This window comes from Amblyomma americanum, chromosome 3, assembly GCF_052857255.1.
Source record: "Amblyomma americanum isolate KBUSLIRL-KWMA chromosome 3, ASM5285725v1, whole genome shotgun sequence".
NCBI lineage: Eukaryota > Metazoa > Arthropoda > Arachnida > Ixodida > Ixodidae > Amblyomma > Amblyomma americanum.
Window position 1 is genome coordinate 40,827,436 of NC_135499.1, and position 18,051 is coordinate 40,845,486.

Below are 18,051 nucleotides of genomic sequence, written 5' to 3' on the forward strand. Positions count from 1 at the left end.
ACAAAGTGAGATACCACTCTGGGCGAAATGGGCACTTGGGTCCGCTATTCACCTTCGTGGGAAAAATTTACCCCCTAAGAACGAGATATTGATTCTTTTCGTTGCGACTGTTTATTTTTTGCTCGATGTTTTCTCGCAGCTAGTTTCCAAGGAGAATGGCCAATCCTTTGTTAGGTCCACTACTTCATTATAAGCAGTATTATTGTAGTGAGGTGTTGTACCAGACTATATTAAAGGCACTACTTAATTGAATAAACGTCGTATCATTACAGTATTTGGCGTGAATAACATCAGCATTATATTACTCAGGAGTTGAATCTTGCCCTTTTTGGGATATAAAGGTTGACTCCAGTGTTTCAGATGTGTGTTGACACTTAACGGCTATATTAAAAGGACACTATATACGGCAAAAGTGATACTACTCTAGGCTGCATTGCTACACTGCGTTATCTACCAGAAATTTTTTTCGCCATTTTGATGGCGCCTGCTCGTCAATATTATAGCCGCAGTAAATTTCCCAATCCCATCTCTCGACTTCTCTACGATACCTACGAGCCGAAAACTGCAAGGATGTAAGTTTACGAGCGAAACGATTCACCCGTCGTTTTTTTTTTGTTAAGTATGATCCTCAGCCTTCTTGGGGAATCAGAGGCCCCTGATTAGCAAAGTGTTCAAAACAATCCAAGCAAAATAAGTCGGCATGGGGGACTGCGTTGCATTTTTCACAAGGGCGTCACTTGTCAAAGCAGGCCTTCGACAATAAAAGCCCTGCTACGCTCCTACTGGATAGCCGCAGAGCGAGCGGTGCGTCATACTTGGCGCACCGCTGCGTCTCATGTTTTCTGCGTAGCGTGCCTCATAACTGGAGCCAAATGGCGGGTTTCTGTGACGGTTTTACCGTCAAAGGCTCGCAGCATTTCACGGCAGTTCCCGAACATGCGCTCGAACGACAGATGCGAACGCTGTCAGACACGCTGATCACTCGCATCGAGACATAAAAGCGAACAAACCGCAGCTGATAATTGACTGTGTACCACGGTGGCGACGGTGGAGGCAAAGTGCTCCAATATTTCGGCGGTGCAAGATCGCCGGGTTGACGAAACTTATTAGGAGTCATCCACAGCAGTCGTCCTCTCAGGGTTGCTTTTTCACGCAATATTCCCAGGTTTTACTTTTTGTTCCGTGGCGTAATCTTTACCGAGCCTTACCCGTAATTGTAGGAGCAAAACTGAAAAGATGCTGCGTGATATAAGACACCTAGTAGCGCCGTCATTCGGTTTATTCATCTCTATTTATGGCTGTACCCACTGGGAGACGCTCATTACAGCAAATGAGGGAGGGAAAGGGAGTAACATAACGTAGTCGGCACAAAGCTATCCACGCGACATTATTTGGAGGTGCAGAGTAACTTTTGGTCTGCATTACGTCAATTTAGTCAGTCCCGTGGGTCAACCAATAGTTTGTAACCTTGCGTGAAAATTGCACCTCATCTGAATACAGTGAGGACCATCTCATTGAATCCTCCAGGCGCACAGCGCCGCTCACTTAAGCCCAGTGGCGGCTCTGCGATATGCCGCCTGCCTTGCGGCGTCTGCGAGAGGGTCGAGCTATTGCAACCGCAAACCTTCCAGGCTTAGCAGGACCCCGTGCATGCCCACACTGCCATCGTGAGGATGGCTTGCCCATCTTGAGTAGTGCACGCTGTCAGGCCAGTTGGCATAATTTTTCATTTCTAAATGCACGCGAGACTGGATATGCGACAGGATCCTTGGGTGGCAGCGTACCTGAAGAGGTCCACGACTCTGGCGATGGTGGGGTGCGAGCGGGCCAGCCACTGTCCCACCTCGCAGGCTGCCCTGCGTCGGCACTCGCCGTCGGGCACGTCGATCACATCCAGGCCCCGCTCGAGAATCTCGGCCGTCTCGAGCTGTCGGCCGACGCTGCCCAGGTCCAGGCTCTCACGAAGCCCCAGCGAGGACAGGTAGGGCACCAGCCGAGCCTTGAGCCCCACCAGGGTGAGCAGCGTGGGCAGCGCCGACGGCACGAAGCTGAACAGGTAGTAGGCGGCGCCCAGGAACATGAGCGGCGCCGCCACGGGGGCCAGCATCGAGCGCACCAGGCTCAAAGGCCCCGGAAGGAAGCCGATGCGACTCGCCGGCGCCAGTGACGTCTCCGTTGGCGACCTTTGCACGGGCGTCGCCTCCACCGCCGACGTCGAGCCCGCAAGGCTGCTCACTGCGGCCCGGAGGAAGCATCAAGCCGTTACTGACATCGGGACGATGTTGACAGGAGGAGCGTAAGTTAAAATACAAATTGGCTTCAAAGGAATTCATGTGCAACTTTTTGCTACGCTAGTTGGTCGATTCTGACATAAGTAAAGCAGCTCGAACGAAGGTGCCCGAAGGATAAACGAAGATGGGAGAGGTAAGAACGCTACATAGGAAAGCAGTGGCAGAGGCAGTCAGGTGCGCTCAACGTCACATGGCACCAAGGGACATAAAAGCAATAAAAGACATAAGAACGGGACAAGTCTTTTTAAAACACTATGAACTCTCAAGACGGCATGGTACAAAAAACTGCACAGGCTCTTTCACCTAAGGCCTTGGTTTTTAAATATAGGCCTTTTGAGTTCAAATAGCACTTTTTGCGGCTTGCCATTGTCAGGTGTACATCAGAGAGCAGCTAATGCGTGCCACCCAGCAGGATGGTTAAATAATATAAAACATCTTAAAAATAATATAAAACATCTTAATATAAAACATATAACTTTTTATCTATTATATTATCAGGCTCCTTAATTAGTGAGAGGCGTGTAGCTCACCGTAAATAACATCCATATCAGTTTTTAGAATTTGAAACCGCGGTTACCATAGGCGCTGTGGCCCAACAAACTTTGGCTATTTCGACGAGTTACGAGCACTGGAGATGTTGCTTTGCCAGCAAGCTTCTCGAAAGTGATTGCATTTTGGCACGGGTACCCGACTACTCGATCTGGCTTCAGTTTCTGCAATAGTTCTCAAAACTTACGTGCGAATGCAACGCCGGTTCTTGCGGCGCGAGCGTATACCCTGGCTTCACTCTGAACAATCGCTTTATCCCCGACCTCTGTGAGTACGCACACCTCAACGAAACTGGACTTGACTCCTTCCTTTAAGGCGAAAACCTTTCTTGGCTCGAGTGGCGTGAACGGGAGTTGTAGGCGGGAGTTGTAGTCGGGAGTTGCAGGCGGGAGTTGTAGACAGAAGTTGTCCGCACGAACTGTCAATGATAAGTCGAGTGGTAAACAAAATAAAAATGCAAAAGTTGATTAAGCAACAGTTCTTCAGCGACGTATATGTAATGAAATAAACCAGAAATTAAAAAATAGAAACAAAGTAAAAAATATTAATAGAAACAAATGAAAAAAATTAAGAATGAAAACAAACAATAAAAAACTGTAGGAGAGGCTGCCTTGGAGGCGAAACCGGGGGCTGACGGCGGCCTCAAAGCCAATCGTTACGGAAAGCGTAGGTGCTGATATGATGTCGCACGAACACATCACAAACGTTGAGATCACCCACGTATTAAACATCACCATCACCGGCCTGTCTACGCCACACCAGGGCAAAGGCCTCTCCCTTGTCTCTCCAGTTAACCCTGTTCTTTACCAGCGGCGGCCACCCTATCCGCGCAAACTTCTTTAATCTCATCCGCCCACCTCACTTTCTGCTACGCTTGTCTTCTCTTGGAATCTACTCCCTTGACTTCACATTACATGCCTTACACAAGCCCGTTCCTTCCTCTTGGTCTCGACTAGGATGTCATTAACACAAGTTTGTTCCCTCACCCACTCTGCCCGCTTCCAGTCTCTTAACGTTACACCTTTCATTTTTCTTGCCATGGCTCGCTGCGCTCTCCTTAGCTTGAGCTTAACCCTTTTTGGTAGCCTCCACGTTTCTGCCCCGTAACTGAGTGCCGGTAAGATAAAGCTGTTGTATACTTTTCTCTTGATGAATATTGGTAAATTCCCATTCATGATATGAGAGAACCTGCCATACACGCTGCATGCCATTCTTATTCTTCTAGTTATTTCCCTCTCATGATCTGGATCAGAGGTCACCACCTGCTCTTAACACTCCCTCTCTACCATATATGAACGGCAGTTCTTTTGCGAGACTGTTGAACATTACTTTCGTTTTCTGCATTTTAATTTTTAGGCCCACCGTTTTGCTCTGCCTGTCATTGATCACACTTTGGAGTTCATCTCCTGAGTGACTTAGCAAGGCAATGTCATCAGCGAATCGCAAATTACTTAGGTATTCTCCATTAACTCTTATCCACAACTGTTCATAATCCAGGCCTCGGAACACCTCCTGTATATTCATTATTGGAATTTTACTGCTGACTTTACGAAGGGCTATGGTAGCTGCGCAGTTGATATACATATCTTCTAGTATTTTGACATAACGCTCTTCTACACCCTGACTCCGCAATGCCTGTATGACTTCCGAGGTTTTCAGAGCGAGATGCTTTCTCGTAATACATTATTGCTATGTATAGGGGTTGGTTATATTCAGCTCATTTCTCTATCACCTGTTTGATAGTCTAAATGTGATTTAGTGTCGATTGCCCTTTACGAAAGCCTGCCTGACCATTCGGTTGATTAATGTCTGAAGTTGCACGGACTCTATTAGCGATTGCCTTAGTAAAATACCTTGTAGGCAACGGATAGTAAGCTTATCGGCCTCTAGTTTTTCACGCCCTCGGAATCTCCGTTCTTATGGATTAAGATAATGTTAACGTTCTTCGAATACCAATGTCAACAGCACTGGCTCGCCATACCAAGGTAGGGAGGAAGTCGGCCAGAGAGCAGGCAGTAGGCTACTATGGGATAGGTTCTAGGAACAGCAGTGGGGAGTTATTAGTAGAGCTCGCAGAGAGATAATATGCGGATCATGAATACCTTCTTCCAGAATCGAGAGAACAGAAAATAGACGTGGAATTGCCCCAATGGTGAGACTAAAAATTAAACAGATTTCATACTAGGCGGTCAGCTTGGTGTCGTGCAGAATGTGGAGGTCCTCGGACCGGTGCGTTGTACGATCACAGAATGCACCACAGGCTTGAAGAGGGAACAGAAGAGATTAGTGAAGCGGAAGCCCATTAACGAGTTAGCGGCAAGAGGGAAAGTAGGAGAATTCAGGATATGGCTGCAGAACAGATAATCGACTCTTCAAGAATTCAGGGGTCACATTGTAGACCTAAAGTGCGGTGAGGCAAATGTCTTTAGAGCGTTGTTGCCGCTTGTGTCACTAATGTGTGGTTAGGATTTTAAGTACAGAATGCTGGAGACGTTGGAGGGCGTTTGGGAAACATCGGTCTGATTCGACTTCTTTCCGCAAATACTGTACAGCGTCTTTACGGTAGACTTATATTAGTGTGGGCAGAGGCAAAGAAAGAAAAAAAATGTTTCCCAGGCCACACCGCCTAATGGCGCGTTCACACTTGGACATTCGGCGGCGTGAGCAAGCGAAAACCGCTGCCGCCGAAAAGCTGCATCGTTCACACTTCCCGGCCACCGCATCGCCGCTCATCGTCTGTGTGTCGTCTGCTCACGGCGTACACAGATGTGGCAAGAGGTTAATCGATGCTGTCTACATACCAAAACCGTATGCACGCTTGCGTATGCTAAATGCAGCTATTTTGTCGGATGTTACGCCATGTATAGACATCCTGCATGTTTGTAAACAAACGAGGTGGCGCTGCAGTCGCTAGCGGGCTCGTGGTAGGCATAAGGCCAGGGAGTGTCGTTGCGGAGACGCGTTGAGCGCGGGTTTTCAAGGCTTGTAGGCGCGTTTTCAGTTTCTGCGAATCACAGCAATGGTTGATGTTTACAGCTTAGTAATTTCTTGAAGTACACCAGCTCGCGTTGGCCACGTGCGGCGTATTCAGAGAAATAGTTCGCCACTGTGTATTGTATATATGGTTAGTAGGAAACAGAAAGCGTTTCTGGCGTTGATTTCTACGCGAGGCATATTGAATAAAATAGGAAGTTTTTGACACTCTGCTCTAGCCAGAATAATATTACTTCGGGACAGTAGTGAGGGGAAGTGCTGGCGTTCTTTCGGCGGAGCAGACGTGCGCTCACCGTCTGCTGACATACGTAGGTGTCGTGCTGTGCGAAAAGTGGGGACAGCGCCGTGTCCTTATTCCCCTCTAGCTGTCCCGCTTAGCGGTGTTTTTATCCGCAGGATAACGCACCAGCCAGGCCGACTTCTCCCATTGTTAAACTAGTCGATTTGGTGAAAATTTTTGATTTCAGGAAATATTTTCTTTCTTAGCCCTGGGGTGTTTTGTTTCGTCACGAAAAATTATAGCTTAATATTCAGTAGAACTTTATAACGTACACTTTCGAAATGCGTGGTCGTCGAAAATTGTGAAGTAATTTCTTTGAGGCTTTCTTTGAGTTCAGGGCCGCATTTCTTCGACCAAAGCGCAAGCGAAGAGGCCAAAAACGAGGAAGTAAACGTTAAGGTTCGTTTTCTGACCTTTAACATTTTCCGCGATTGGCATCACTCACACCTTCGTAATTTCGTAACGCATGAAAATAGAATGATTCTATTTGTCGCAAACGAATCCTGAGACGTTGAGGAGTGTAATTTATCTCTCGATTTTTTTCCTACACGTGCAGTATTATGTTCGTTATTTTTGTAAGAAACGTTTTCACGTAACTATGCATGCATAAGTACATGACCATCTAAAAAAAGAATTAATAGCGTTATATGCAGAACAGGGCTTTGTGAACATGCTGGCATAAAAAATTTGCGCACTTTCTACTCAATTATTTAATACCTTGAGGTGACTTGACGAGGGTGTTAATTATAATTACCCAAGAACTGCACCAGGTATAGCTAAAAATAAAAGGCATTACAGAAACTAGGGTAGCAATTTCATATTTGCACCAAATTTAGTTTCATATCGCTCGCATAAATAACGAAAACACTTTTCATTGCCGCGCCCCCTCTCAATCTCGACACGTCTGTTAGTAGCACGCCTACGGCTGCTTCTTTCCAAACAACCTTCGCGGTCATGGGCTGCATCATGAAACATGACGCATGCATGATGGAATGAAAAAGCATGTGGCTTTTAGCACAGTTAAGGTACGCTATTCTAAGCACGCCAACGTGACAGCGCATGAACTTACCAGACTTTCTACTCGAATGAAATAATTACGTCTGTCATATTAAGAAACACTTTCAAGTAAATATCAAATGCCATAAAACGTGCCATTAAAACATGCTGTGCTATTAACAAACGAACGCGTTCCTTGGGGGCGAGTGAACCTGCCGGCGGGGGCCCCGTGCACACCGGCTCGAGGTCATAAATACGTGCGCAGCTACATACGTGCTTTTTTATGCGAAGCATACTAGCCGCACAACCGAGCTCTTCCTTGCTGCGCCGCGCGCGGCTGCGTAGCTACCACTTGACCTACATCGGCGCACCACGTGATATGACGTCACAACAGCTGTGAAAGCTGGAGCTCAACTCGTGCGCTCGCTTGCGGACGCGCAGCCTCCGCCGGCGGCCTAACTCCCGCTCCTACCACTAGGAGATACTGACGTCGCGCAATTGTATAAAAGGCGACGCACTCGTTGAGTCAGTTGAGCAGCGAGATGTCGGCCAGGGAGTGGGCGGCTCGTCAGACCGCAAAGTGCAAGTTACAAAGAGCCACGGAAACGGGAGAAGAACGAGAAGTACGGCTTGCCAAGCGACGTATGCTTCGCATCCTAGGCTTAACCATAAGCTAAGCCAGGCCATTTTTTTCCTTGCGCAGTTATAAGCGTACTATGCTGATGTTCAGGTGAATGAACGCAGTAAATTGCATGCTATTAAGTGCATTCAGTGGCAGTGCCGATCGACTCCCAGACTTCGCGCTTTAGTACCGCAGCCCATTCCCCGTTAGCCAGTTTACTAATGCGGTATTTATCGCGAGAAGCCTATCAGGGCTAATTTAAATTTCCTTTTATGCTACTACGTGGATCGAACAGTGACGCAGCTGATCAATACATGCTGCTTCTGCAGTGCGCAGGCATGATGCAGCCGCCGGTAGCTGCAGCAGCTGCGGTAGGCGCCGGCTGGCGGTAGCTGTTTTGGCCTACCATGCGAAAGTCGCTGCTGACATCAGCGCCACCGCATCTTCGTGACGTCGCGGGGTGAAGGAGGTCCATAACATTCTCACATTTTAAACGCCTAGTGTCGCCATCTGGTGGTTAGGAGAGGAACCATTGTTGTCAACAAACTGACGCCCTTCTTAAGCCTAAAAGGCGAAGAATCGTCACCCGAAATAAAAATTAAAGCAAATTTATCGCTCAAACGTTTTCTTATGGGCGAGATAAGACAAAGCGAAAGACCGCTGGCTCTTTTATGGCCAGTGAACGCGCTGAAAAATCCAAAAACGCGCTGAAAAAAACGCCATGTTTGTCGCCGCGGGTACTCGCTGACGAGATTCGGCGGACTTTTTTTCCCGCGGCAGAATTCGGTCCTGGACAGATCGCCTTTTCCGCTGGGTATTCCGGCGGAATCTCTGCCGCGGCAGCGGATTCCGCTCGCTCTCGCCGCCAATTGTCCAAGTGTGAACACGCCATAAGGCACAACGTGCTAAGAATAACTACGTATGCGTTGGAAGGAAGTAGAGTAGTCGTTAACACGCTCGGCTGCGGAACGGGAGGATGGTGTCTCGAAGCCCCCGGTACGACAGGATTTTTTTTTCTTGTCGAGTTGAGGTCATTTGAATGACAGCTATAGTGTGACATATTTCGCTGTCGGACAAACGGACAACGATGACCCATGAAAGTGTTTCGCCTTAAGAAATGAACGATAATTTCACAGCTATCGGTACGGAGTCCGCAGTAGAAGTAGGCGGCAGGATGGCTAGACAGGATACTGGTAAGTTATCTCAGGAGACGAAAGACTGATTAAAAAACGCCAAAGCATAAAAGCGTCTAACCCTATCGACAGTATTGAACTGCAGGCAGAGCAATAAAAATAAGCGCAAGGTAGCCGACATCAGTAATTTACGGGCACAGCCTAAAAGCAGTGATGAGGAAACTAGGCATGTAGGTAAAATGCAGATGTATGCGTCAAGACACAAAGAGGGCAATGTCATTAGCAATACGGATAGTAAAGGTGAAGAAGCCAAAGATTTGTTCACAAATCTATACAGTAGAAAATGTAATCAGAACGTTAATCAGAGGCAGTAACGCACAGCATTGGTAAATTCCTCGAGTAAGGAAAGAAGAAACAGAGAGCCTTAGGAGCAATACAAAGGGAGAAAGCAGCTGGTCAGGATCAGGTAACAGCAGGAAGAACGGAGAGGAGATTGCGCTAGAAAAACTGGCCACCTTGCATGCGCAATGCCTTATGACTTGGAGCGTACCAGAAGATTGGAAGAAACAATATCTCATCACTTTCTGCATTTTTGCAAACAAACGAGGTGGCGCTGCAGTCGCTAGCGGGCTCGCGGAAGGCAAAGTCAGGGAGCGTGTGGCGGAGAGGTCTTGAGTGTGGGGTTTTGGACTAAGCCGCTCTCGTACGACAACTACAACCTCTACAAAATATTATGCGCGTCTAGTGCAGATGTCATCAACATTACATCAATGCTCGACAACTTGGAACAGCCCAACAAATCGCAGGCTACCTCATCGAGAGAAGAGTAAGCATGAAGTGCACTGCAGGAAACGCACGGCAGTCTGGGACGGCTAGGGCAGCGTGCCTCATTAGCTACTTTTCTTTACTTAGCTTTTTTTCGTGAAGAAGAGCGCGCCCGGTTCTCTGCCGCGTTTTATGCATGGGTGTACCCTCGACACAAAGCGCTGGGACATTCGCCGCGGTCGGACGCCGCCGTCGCCGCCTCCGTGGGACCTGTGTCCTGGGCGCATTACGTGATGACGGCAACTCCCGTGGCGTTGTCGACTCGCTCGTGACTGCTTATCAAGAGCCGGGTTCCTTCGCGCGCCCATCACACGACCTCGAAGATGCCCCTGTTGAGGCATGCGCTGCTCGGCGGAAGTGCCCGGTTTCGTCACAATTCGTGGGGTTCGCCTCGCTATGTCCTGGCACCCGCGATGCGCCGAAGCCGGAAGCTAAAAGCATTTCATGCTTAAAACGACCCGCTGCTCTGTCGTAGGAACTAAATCAGTGCAAACGACACCGCCGCCTATTTTTCCAGCAGATATGCCCACCCAAATGGACGGCGTCACATTTGCAGTACCTGTCATACAACCATATAAAAGTCTGGCCAAAACATTCTCTCGGCGTCCACCAAGCACGCACGCACGCACGCGTCTTTTCGTTATTGCGTCTCTGCGACTAGATTGGAATGGCAACATCCGAGACTGCAGCAAATCTGCATGTTGCCAACGTGGCTTATTTTTCGTTAAATTTAGCGCGTCTGAAAACTAGCGGCTAGTCGGGGCATTTTGGCGCTGCTTGGCGCAGAAACAGGCAATTGTATCAAAATGGCGCAATAGGTGCAATTGTAGCACTCCTGTCTTCAAGGTAGCATTGAGAAACTACGACGACTTTAGGGAGGTTCTTTGCTTCCACACCTCCTGTTCTTTTCATCACGGCTGACGCCACGACGAAGTGAAATAACATTTAATGAAGGCTTAAAAATTACCGGTCGTGGTTTGGTTCGTGCACTTTGTTCCCAGGTTTGTCCATTTAGTCCTTCCTTTATGCAGTTGTAACACCCAATGCAGAGCTGGTCAACGCGGGCCGCTAATCAGCGTTCAGCTCCGCCATTCACCTGTCGTGTGGACGTTTACCGTCGCGACACGCCGGCGGGAACGCTTCCTTGGCGTCATTAAAGCCCCTTGGCAAATTATCAAGGAGCTTTAGGCGTCATGCCACAGCGGAGCCACTCGGTCATGCACAGGCATGTCAGGTGGCGCCGGAACACGAACAGGATCATACGCTCGGTAATTTGGTACCCTTGCATTTTGACACGAGTAGTGCGCAATAACAAAAGCACAGTACAAAGACAGAGGAGCAGAACACGTGTTGTCTCCCGTCTTTCTATTGCGCTTTACCCTCTGAGCCAGGGCACTCGTCGGCCTCCACCGATGCCAGAAAGGAGGCATTCAGTACAGCGTCGGGTTGCAGCAGACGCCGTCTGTTCACTCACCCACGGGGTCAGCCCGGGCAGCGTGGTTGTAAAGGACGAAGCCCACGTAGACCACGAAGAGCGCGCGCAGGGCTGCCGCCATCATCCTGCGTGGACGCCAAGCTGTTAGCCATCTTTCGTACCGACCCGCTGAATGACCGCGTGGAAGGTGGTCAGGTCGCCATGCATTTAACACAGGGAGAGCACACTCTCTGTTCGCATTTATTTTTATTCCGAATGATGCATGAGCAGTTAATGCACCTGACGAAATCGCCTGCGTTGGCTAGACAATTTATAATTGCAATTGCTTTTACAAGTTTTGTTTCAGCTTTCAACGCGGAACAATGGCTATGCCGTCACAGACGAGTTGGGACAGCCTTGAGGTGACGTGAAGCGTGCAAAAATTGCGATAAAATGTCTGCTATGGCCACGGTTCGGTTGCTGAAACCGCGTACATTATTTACCGTACTCAAGCTAATTCAGCGGGCGGCCCACGCTTATTCGTGCATTCTGCATCATTCTAAACGGAGAGCATTGAAAGAAAATTTTCTATTATTACTTCTCTAAAACAGATTTGCAGCCTACGGAATTCCACCCATTCTCATTCTAGGCGTAATTTCTCATGCACCGGCGCCGGATGTATGCTGATACTACTTGAACAGCAGCCACCACCACCACCGCCCACCTGTGCTACGCTTGCCTTCCCTTGGAATCCACTCTGTTACACTTAAAGAGGCTGCGAAACACCGCTTGGACGGATGCCGGTTACACTTCAGATGGATTCTTTATGTCACACAGATGCTTACTCAAAAAGAATTACGAGAATCGATGCAGAGGAACGGGAGTTTTTCAAGGAAGACATTTGAAAACACAAGCAAACAAAATGCTGCCATCAACTCGATTTTCGCGCAGCTTCCCATTCCCATTTCACTCTCCCAATGACGACACATTGAGCGACCAATCAAAACAGCCTATCTGAGCACGTGGCTGAAGTTTGCACTCCATTGTTGCCTGTTCTCTATAACTCGTTCATGTCAAGGCTGGCAGCCCCGTTTGCATGGTTACAACAACCATGTGAACGCTCAGCCGACCCAGCGATGCTTCACAGTCACGTCGACGGCGCAGAAGGCAACAGTAATCAGTGACGTTCTCTTATAGATCCGAACTCGAGTGCAAGATAATCCGACGCTGAAACAGCCTGCGCAAAATATCAGACACATTTAGCATACCGCCAGCCATCGCTCGTCCTTCCTAGAGCGCTTTTTGGCCACGGCGAGCAAGGACCGCGCGCTGTGACGGGAACGTGGCGCCACCTGGCGCCGCCGCCCGGTGATCCTCCACAAGCTGACGATGCGAACTGCCTGCTAAATGTGAAACGAGCGCATCCTTCCTTGGAACCGAAACGAACGCTTATAGAGTGTAATCGCTCGATCGGATCGATTCCGCAAAGCCGCTCTCGGATACATAGAGAGTAGCCATAAGTGATGAGTGCTAGGTCGTAGGATGTTTACAGAGAGGCGCAAAGTCCTTCGATGCAAAAAAGTAGCCAGAGCCTCTGGTGGTGTATTCTTGTTTTACTTTATTTAGAGTGCTTTTATCTAGGGCAAACAAGTGGGTTTTGTTAATGTAATATAGAACGCAAAAACTTGACAAAGCGTAGAGTTATTAACTCAATTTGCTGTATATTTACTCTTTGTCCAGTCGTCAAGCTCGCCCTAAGTGATGTCATAACCGCTGCTAAAAACCGCCACTGTAAGGTGACACCGTCAGCGCCAAAAAGTGCTTTTTGCGAGCTAATTAAAACATTAAAACCGCAGTATACGCGGTACGACCGATGCTAATAGCATCACTATAACTCATTCTATGCAGCCAACAGGCAAAACAATGCACTGAAAATGTGTTTCGGTGCCCCTTTAAGAAACAGCGGTTATCTCGCCTTCGCATTACATGGCCTTCCCAAGCCCATTTCTTCCTCTCGATTTCTACCAGGATAGGGTTGACTTGTGCTTCTTGCCAGGGCCACTCTGTCCACTTCCTGTCTCCTAACGTTACACCTGTCATTTTCCTTTCCACGCTTCGCCGTGAACTCAATTTCATGCCTTTTCGTTAATCTCAGTTTCCGTCCCATGCGTGAGTACTGTCAGGATGCAACTGTTTATACTTTCTTACTGAGTAGCACAGGTAAGTGGTTATTCATGTCCTGAGCGAGCGTGCCACATGCACTCCACGCTATTCGTGTTCTTAGATATTTTGCCTTAGTGGCCCGCGTCACCGTCTACTACCTGCTGTCAGTGAATGGGGTAACTGCGCTGGGAAACGCGGACAGCCGAAGCAGATATGGACATGACACGCGCTGCTTTCCGTGTTTTCTAGCGCAGTTACCCCATTTCCGAGATGAACAGCCAACAGCCCAGCTTACCGCTCTACTGCTCTAACTAGATGAATTCCCTGACAACTTCTAATACTCAGCTTCCTATCGTTAAGCGTTGTGCCCTTCGGAGACCATTGAGCATTACTTTGTATTCCTTCGAATTATTTTTAGGCCCAGAGTTCTGCCTTACCTATCTAGGTCCCCTATCATATGAGCTTTGTAGTTTGTCCTCGGAATTACTTAGCAGGCAATGTGATCAGCGATTCGCAGATTACCAAGGTATTTGATCCTCAACTGTTCTGAATCCCAGCCTCTCACTACCTCATGTAAATACACGGTGAATAATACTGTAGAGATCGCGTCTGCTTGTCTGACATCCTTCCTTAGTTGGATTTTAACCCTTTCTGTCGGGAGGACTATGAGGGCCGCGCAGCCTATTTTCCCGTACTTTTGCATACGCCTCTTCCGCACCCTTGTTCTGTAATGCTTCCATGACTGCTGAGATTCCGACTGCGTCAAATGCTTACTCGTAATCTATGAAGCTCACATATTGGACTTGGTTACATTCTGGACATTTTTCTATCGCCTGATTGAAGGCATGAATGTGGGTAACGTTCTGTAGGCTTTCTGAAAGCCAGGCAGGACTTTTAATTGACATAAGCCCCAGATTGATCTAATTCGATAAGTGATCAGGGATGTAAACATCTAGAGAACAACGGACAGTAAGCTGATCAGTGTGATTTTTCGAGTACTTGACGTCCCCTTTGTGATAGGTTGCGATGTTAACGTTCTTCGAAAACGGCGGTAGGCTTGAGGCCGTGAGGTGCAGAGCGCATACAGGGTGGCAAGTTTTGGTCTTCCAACCATTCTGCAACAAAAATGCAGTTACTTGGTCCTCATCTGCCGCTTTTCCGCTTTGCATTCCTTGCAATGCTTTCTTTGCTTCATCCTGATTAAATGTCCGATTCCTTCGCATCACTGCCTTCATCATTAGCGTTTATAATTATTTTGCTACTGAATAGATCCATGCAGAATTCTCGGGTACTTCAACGAATGACGCCCCATTCGATTTTACAAATTTTGTGTCATCAAAATATCCATCCATTCCTGAATGCATGGCAATGAAAATTACATTCCTAATTAACACCACATAAAAGATGCAGCCAGAGCTGTAACCAAAGCGCCTCTCACGAAACCGAAGCTAAATGCTTGGGTATGACCCAAAGCAAAATACTTTCCCAAAAAACCAAAGCAGAAAACAATAAAGCAATATACCGATTAATCCACCAGTTCGAAGGAACCGATGAGGAACGCCTGGACAAAGTGCGCATCAAGTCCTTCGGGGACACAAACCCGAGAACCTATGCAAGAGATTATCGGGGGAAAGAAAATACAAACCTAGATAAGACCCATCACACGAGAAGAAGTATATGCAGCAATTCGAAGCACAACACGAATACGGCAGCGGGTGCGGACAAAATCGACAACGCACTCATCCGCAACCTCAGTGACGAGCTAGTCGCAGAATAAACCGATTTCCTCAACAAGCACTTGGCAGCGGAGACCGTTCCCGGGGATTGGAAGCATGCAGAGGTGGTTAGGATTCCAAAACCGGGTAAAAAGCTACAAATCAAAAACCTAAGACCCATCTCCCTCACATCGTGCCTCGGCAAGCTGTACGAGAGAGTGGTAACATTAAGGCTACAACAATACATGGAGGATCACGAACTCTATCCCCAAAGTATGTTCGGATTCAAAGCGAAGCTGTCGACCCAAGACGTACTTCTACAAATCAAACAAGGATATCCAGTGCCATTATTACGTTCTCTCCGTAAGAACGTATTAATGGCACTGGATATCAAAGGAGCTTTTGACAACGTAAGCCACGAAGCCATCCTGACAGGCCTGGACGATCTGAACTGCGGCAGGAGGGTCTTCGGTTGCGTCGAAGCTTTCCTCTCAGATAGAACAGCGACGATAGGGCTGAGAGAACTCCGCTTGGAGAAGTTCCACACCCCAGGGCTCGGTCGTCTCACCTACGCTTTTTAACGTTGCAGTGATCAGCCTTGCAAAAGAACTTAAGGAAGTCGTATGCCGACATCACCATCTGGACAAATACGGGCTCACTAAAAGAAAAGGAAGAAAGACTACAGGAGGCCGCGACCTGCGTACAGAACTACGTAAAAGCGAGAGGGCTAGCATGCTCCACCGAAAAATCTGGAGTCTGGAGAGGGAAACCGAGAGTCTGGAGAGGGAAACAATACTGCACAGTCCCCAACAGCGACGAGCTTAGGCTCAACGTCTACCAAGAGGGAAAACCCATACCAGAAAAACACTCATAAGAATCTTGGGCATGTCGATACATTCAAACCAATGGTGTAACCATGCACCGGCTCTACTCAAAGCTTCCACCCTACAAGTTGCCCGCATGATCACGCGCGTCTCCCATAAACGCTCGGGCATGCGAGAAGAAGACACGCTAAAGCTGGTAAGGAGCCTGGTGATCAGCCGAGTCACCTACAGTCTTCCATACTACAACCCAATCAAAAGCGGAATCCAACAGATTGATACGATTATACGCAAAGATTACAAAACAGCCCTCCATCTACCGCAATGCACATCCACAGAGAAGCTTTTAGCACTAAGACTTCATAACAACTTTGAAGAACTCAGAGAGGCACAACACGTCGTCCAGTTGCAGACTACAGCAGACTCCGTCTGGCAGGGAGCTTCTGCAGAAGTTGGGATGCAACGAACAAATACAAGAAATCCAGTGAACCGCGACTATCCCGGACGGCATACGGGGCACAATTAGAGTGACCCCCATCCCCAAGAACATGGACCCCAACCTACACGAAGAACGCAGAAAGACGAGAGCCGAGTACATCCAAAATTAACTAGCCCGCCAGACAACAACGGTGTATGTGGACGCAGCCACATACCCCAGAAGGACGGGACAAAACAACCCCAACGCGGTAGCGACTGTGACAAACTCGGACGTGCGGGAAATCATCAGCGCGTCGCTACGGGACTGCACGGTAGTCGAGGCTGAAGAAGTGGCCGTCGCTCCAGCGGCTACCGGGCTAAGCGATCCTTAACAATACTCACCGACTCTCAAACGGCATGCCAAAACTTCATGTTAGGCAGAATAGGTCACAGAGCGCTCCGCATACTCCGCTCTGGGGTCCGACCCAAACAAAGCACAGAAGAACTAATAAAACATACGATAGTATGGACGCCGGGACACGCGGGAGTGGAAGGCAACCAAGCGGTCGACAGAGTAGCTCGAGGGTACACTTTTTACCGAGCTCCCTCCACAAGCGACCTCGAGGAAGCCGAACCTGTCCCTAGAGAATACTCGGCAATCTTAAACCACTGCAAGGGCTGCAGGAAACGGTACCCCCACCACATAAATCTCTCTCCAGGGAAGACGCCGTCGCCTGGAGGCTGCTACAAACGGGCTCATACCCGAATCTAAATACACTCAACAAAATACAACCCACACAATACATAGACAAATGCCTATGGTGCCATGAAACACCCACGCTCTATCACATAACGTGGGCCTGCCAGAAAATAGAGGTGGCACCAAAAATATCAAACCCGAGGGCGGAGCAATGGGAAGGAATGCTCTCCAGCGACCGTCAGGACGTCCAACTTGGGCTGATCCGGCGAGCACCGCGGCAGCAACATCCAACGGAGCCCTGAACTAGGAACAGACGACCATTGCTAAGAAGATGGAAGACACCATCTGACTCCGCCAAATTCCTCACCTACTCTCTAGAGCTCAATAAACGTTTTCCTTCCTTCCTTCTTTCCCAGTTTTTTAAGTATTAGTCATTTTTGTTTCTTAATTCTTTTAGTTTAGTATAAAAACAGTTGTTTCTTTCTGTCTCTTAAGCGCTCACAGGAGGGGCACACGACATTTGGAACACATTGCTAGTTTATGTGAGCCTGGGCACACTGAAGTTTGGTTTCTCTCCTTTCAAGGGCGTTAGACACTCTGAACCACACTGGGATCAATCTCGGTCTGCACTAATTGAAAGCTGGTTTACAGGTCAGCAACAGCAATCTGAAAATCCTCCCGTCCCTCAACGAATGCCGCAAGAAAGCAAAAGAAAACAGGAAACTAAAAATCGACCTGGCCACACGAATAAAAGTAAAAGCAAGACTCAGGGTGAGCCGAGCAACAAATTCGGTCTATTTTATCTCCTTGGACATTGCTTCACGGCATTCGTAATTATATGAAATATTTTGTTCTTTTTTTTCGAAACTGAATTGTTTTGCTCTTCCTTCTTATTCCAATGTGCCTAAAGTGCCAACTCCAAGGGCCCTTGCTAGGCGTACGCGCCCAGCGTCGGCACTCTTGGCGTACTTAATAATAATTGGTTTTAATAATAATTGGTTAATAATGACTGGTTAATAATGCTTGTGCTCACTCGCTTTTCCTCTGGAACCGACAGAGAGAACATCAAGCCGTGACGAGAAGCGGGGGGGGGGGGGGCGGAGGCACTGACAGGACAACTTAAACCGCGAT

The 18,051-nt window shown here is 48.2% G+C and overlaps 1 protein-coding gene across 1 annotated transcript in view; it reads right to left on the reverse strand.

Moving 5' to 3' along the window:
• Window positions 1-11,246, reverse strand: part of LOC144123695 (uncharacterized) — a 37,599-nt gene extending 26,353 nt beyond the window's left edge. Inside the window, exons 1-2 of the mRNA XM_077656477.1 lie at window positions 11,165-11,246; window positions 1,785-2,235 (exon numbers count right to left, since the gene is read on the reverse strand). Coding sequence (XP_077512603.1) covers window positions 1,785-2,235; window positions 11,165-11,246 — 533 coding nt within the window. The remainder of the gene's footprint in view (window positions 1-1,784; window positions 2,236-11,164) is intronic.
• Between the last annotated feature and the right edge of the window lie 6,805 nt (window positions 11,247-18,051).